This window comes from Cebus imitator, unplaced genomic scaffold (assembly GCF_001604975.1).
Source record: "Cebus imitator isolate Cc_AM_T3 unplaced genomic scaffold, Cebus_imitator-1.0 Scaffold57, whole genome shotgun sequence".
Classification (NCBI taxonomy): Eukaryota; Metazoa; Chordata; class Mammalia; order Primates; family Cebidae; genus Cebus; species Cebus imitator.
Window position 1 is genome coordinate 1566791 of NW_016107372.1, and position 4067 is coordinate 1570857.

Here is a 4067-nt window from a genome sequence, read left to right on the forward strand (position 1 = left end):
ATGCAAAAATTAGCCAGGCATGGTGGCAAGCATCTGTAATCCCACCCAGCTACTCGGGAGGCTGAGGCAGGAGAATCGCTTGAACTCAGGAGGCAGAAGTTGCAGTGAGTCAAGATCTCGCCATTGCACTCCAGCCTGGGTGACGGAGCAAGACTCTGATTCAAAAAAAAAGAAGTGGTTCATGTTATGTGGGGAGAAAAAAAGCAGCAGCCCTGAGTCAGGTTCCATCTTCTAATTCTGCTCTGTAAAAACGCTGAGGGCTGAAGTCAGCAACCTAGAGAAGCCTTACTTCACAGCACGGGCTAAATTATGGAGAATGTTTTCAAGTCTGCACTGAAATAATAGCAGGACGCTGAGAGTGAACGTAATAGGGGAGGTGAGGAACACTCGGAGAGAAGGCAGGAATAAACACCAGACGCTACTGTGCTTGAGGCTGTTTCCTACCAAATCCTTCCATTTACTTTCAGGAGCCGACCCAGGCCTTGGCAACAGGGCAGAAACTTTGACCAGATCCCTACTAGTATATTTTATTTACACAGAATTCTCTTTTCATTTAAAGTATCAAAAATCAGATTCTTTTTTTTGAGACAGAGTTTTACTCTGTTGTCCAGGCTGGAGTGCAATGGCACGATCTCGGCTCACTGCAACCTCGGCCTCCCTGGTTCAAGTGACTCTCCTGCCTCAGCCTCCCAAGTACATGGGATTACAGGCTCACACCACCATGCCTGGCTCAGCTAATTTTTGTATTTTTAGTAGAGATGTGGTTTCCCCATGTTGGCCAGGCTGGTCTCAAACTCCTGACCTCAGGTGATTCAACCACCTGGGCCTCCCAAAGTGCTGGAATTATAGGCATGAGCCATGGTGCCCGGCCCTAACAATCAGCTTCTTATCAGCACCAGGTACAAAATTTTAACTGTAGGATACTTATTTAATGATAAAAAATATATAAAATAGTACTTATTTTCAGCTTTCCATTCTTAGGGAGGAAAATCAAGTAAAAACTGTATTTTGGGGAGCTAAATGATGGGAACTTATGAATACAAAGAAGGGAACAATAGATACTGGTGTCTAGTTGAGGGTGGGGGCTGGGAGGAGGGGGAGGAACAACAAAGATGACTACTGGGTACTGGGCTTAATACCTGGGTGATGAAATCTGTACCAAAAAGCCCCGTGACACAAGCTTACCTATGTAAGAAATCTTCACATTTTTGCCCAGGAAGGTGGCTCACACCTGTAATCTCAGCACTTCGGGAGGCTGAGATGGGAGGATCATTTGAGCCCAGGAGTTCAAGAGCAACTTAGGCAACACAGTGAAATCCCACCTCCATTTTAAAAATTAACTATATGTATGTACATATAGATATACACACACACACACACACACATACACACACACACTCAAAAGGAACATATGAAGTACTGTAATATGGATTATATTACTTAAGGCCAGGTGAAATGGCTCACGCCTGTAATCCCAGCACTTTGGGAGGCCAAGGTGGGTGGATCATCTGAGGTCAGGAGTTTGAGACCGGCCTGACCAACATGGGGAAACCCCATCTCTACTAAAAATACAAAAATTAGCCAGGCATGATGGCGGGTGCCTGTAATCCCAGTTACTCAGGAGGCTGAGGCAGGAGAATCATTTGAACCCAGGAGGGAGAGTTTGCAGTTAGCTGAGATCATGCCATTGCACTCCAGCCTTGGCGACAGGGCAAGACTCCATCTCTAAATAAAAAAAGATTATTTTACTTAAAAAAATTTTTTTGAGATAGCATTTTGCTTTGTTGCTCAGGCTGGGGTGTAGTGATATGAACATAACTCACTGTAACCTCAACCTCCTGGGCTCAAGTGATCCTCCTGCCTCAGCCTCCAGGGTAACTGGGATTACAGTTACTCAGCTAATTTTTAAAAAATTTATTGCAGAGATGACATCTCCTTATTTTGCCCAAAGTTGGTCTCAAATTCCTGGGCTCAGGCAATCCTCCCTCCTCAGCCTCCCAAAGTGCTGGAAAATGTTGGCTTTTTAGACAATAAGATTATTATTTGAATCATCTTGGAAAATGTTATATGTTCTTTTATAAATGGACATTGCCCCAATACATTACAGCTAAATACCAAGCTAGTTGGGGTTCCTTGGTTGCAAGCAACAGATTCCAATTCTGACTGACTTAAGCCAAAGAGGGATTTAATGGAAAATTAGTATGTGTGTGATTGTGGGGTAGGGTTGGGGGGTCTAGAATTGAAGAAACAATGGAAGAAGTAGGGACCAAGGCACCTTCCAGGATCCGTGGAGTACAGCTGAGAAAGGTCACAATGAAGCCTTGACACTGGCTGGAATCAGCACTGACAGTGCTTTCTGCTCTTGGGTCATTCTGCTGAGGATTCAAAGCAGTTAGACAGTGCATCTTGTCTGCTTGGGGCAAAGAAGAAAACAGGGCAGTGCAATGGACAGCCCACGGAAGCACACACACTGGGAGATGGCAATGCAGCAGAGGCTATTACTGGAATAAGTGGAAACGGATGTCAGGTAGTTCCTCCTTGCCCTATTCTTTTTTTTTTTTTTTTTTTTTTTTTGAGGAGACAGAATCTTGCTCTATCCCCCAGGCTGGATGGAGTGCAGTGGTGTGATCTCGGTTCACTGCAACCTCCGCCTTTGCCTCCCGGGTTCAAGCAATTCTCCTGCCTCAGCCTCCCAAGTAGCTGGGATTATAGGCGCCTGCCACCATGCCTGGCTAATTTTTGTATTTTTAGTAGAGCCAGGGTTTCCCCACGTTGGCCAGGCTGGTCTTGAACTCCTGACCTCAGGTGATCTGCCTGCCTCGGTTTCCCAAAGTGCTGGGATTACAAGCGTGAACCACTGCGCCCAGCTCTTTGCCCTATTCTCTTATGCCACCATGCGTCCCCTTGCCTGTTCCTTGACTTGGAATGCCCCCTAACCCAGATCACCTGTCTTCACCAATTTCGCCCTCAAAAGCCAGATAAAGTAACGGGCTTCTGTGAAGCCAGGCAGAGAAAACTCACTTTTCACTGTCTTTGTACCTTGCATACACATCCCTTGTTGAACTGATCACACTGTATTATAATTATTTGTATCTACATGAATCTCTCCTGTAAGACTGTAAGTTTTTTGAGGGGAGGAATGTCTTCTCCTCTCTGCTGTTGTGTGGCTAAGACAGTCAGTCTCCATCACAAAGTTGGTACTCAACAAATGATTGCTATGTTAAAAAAAGTTTTTAGAAAGCACATGGAAAATTCTATATAGACATAAAATAATTGACTGTTACCTTTGCAAATCTGTGTGATGTTTGAGAAAGCCTGGCAATATCTTCCAGATCCAGATAAGAAATGATATTCAGGAGCAAATCGTCTGAGAGCCGTTCAAGGAAGTCAAATTTGCCTTTGCACAAATTGATGACATAGTCTAATATTCTTACACCAAATGTCATGGCAGTTTGACCTGTAATTCAAAGAAGCCAACAAACCAAGATGGTTATCATGTACAGTCACATCAAAACTATAACAACTATCAGTGAGATACAAGCTTCAGGGCATTTTTTCCCTGGGAGTGATGTTAGATGATGCTGAGTCATTCTTACTTTCACCAAGCTGCCTTTGGGACTAATAGAATGCAGTTTTGAGGCATCTGTTTCCAATTGCCATCTCTGCCCTGAGAGAATCTTTTAGGGACACTCACTGTTTAACACAGTGATTTCTGCATCCCCTTGATCTCATCAGCCCCAAACTCCAGCCTATACTGCTAATTTAATTGGTCTCAGTGTTACCACTGTACTCACAGCCTCTCCAAGCGGGCAGCTATGTGGAGGGAAAAAAATGCTGGTCCACGTGGCTTTTCTGCCAGCCCCTCTACTCCCCATTGGTCTAAAACACATGGTCTCCTAATTTTAGTTGACTTTTGCTCTCGTATTTAATTTTTTTTTGAGAGGGGTTGCCCAGGCTGGAGCACCGTGGTGCAATCTCAGCTCATTGCAATCCTCCCATTTCAAGCAATCCTCCCATTTCAGCTTCCTGAGTAGCTGGGACTACCAGTGGGTGCCACCAGGCCTGCC

General features: G+C 44.8%; 1 protein-coding gene across 1 annotated transcript in view; it reads right to left on the reverse strand.

The window, feature by feature from the left end:
• The window catches only part of FBXO36 (F-box protein 36), a 10389-nt gene extending 6825 nt beyond the window's left edge, over positions 1-3564 (reverse strand). The window contains exon 1 of the mRNA XM_017529079.2: positions 3285-3564. Coding sequence (XP_017384568.1) covers positions 3285-3446 — 162 coding nt within the window. The 5' untranslated portion in view covers positions 3447-3564. The remainder of the gene's footprint in view (positions 1-3284) is intronic.
• Positions 3565-4067: the final 503 nt, after the last annotated feature.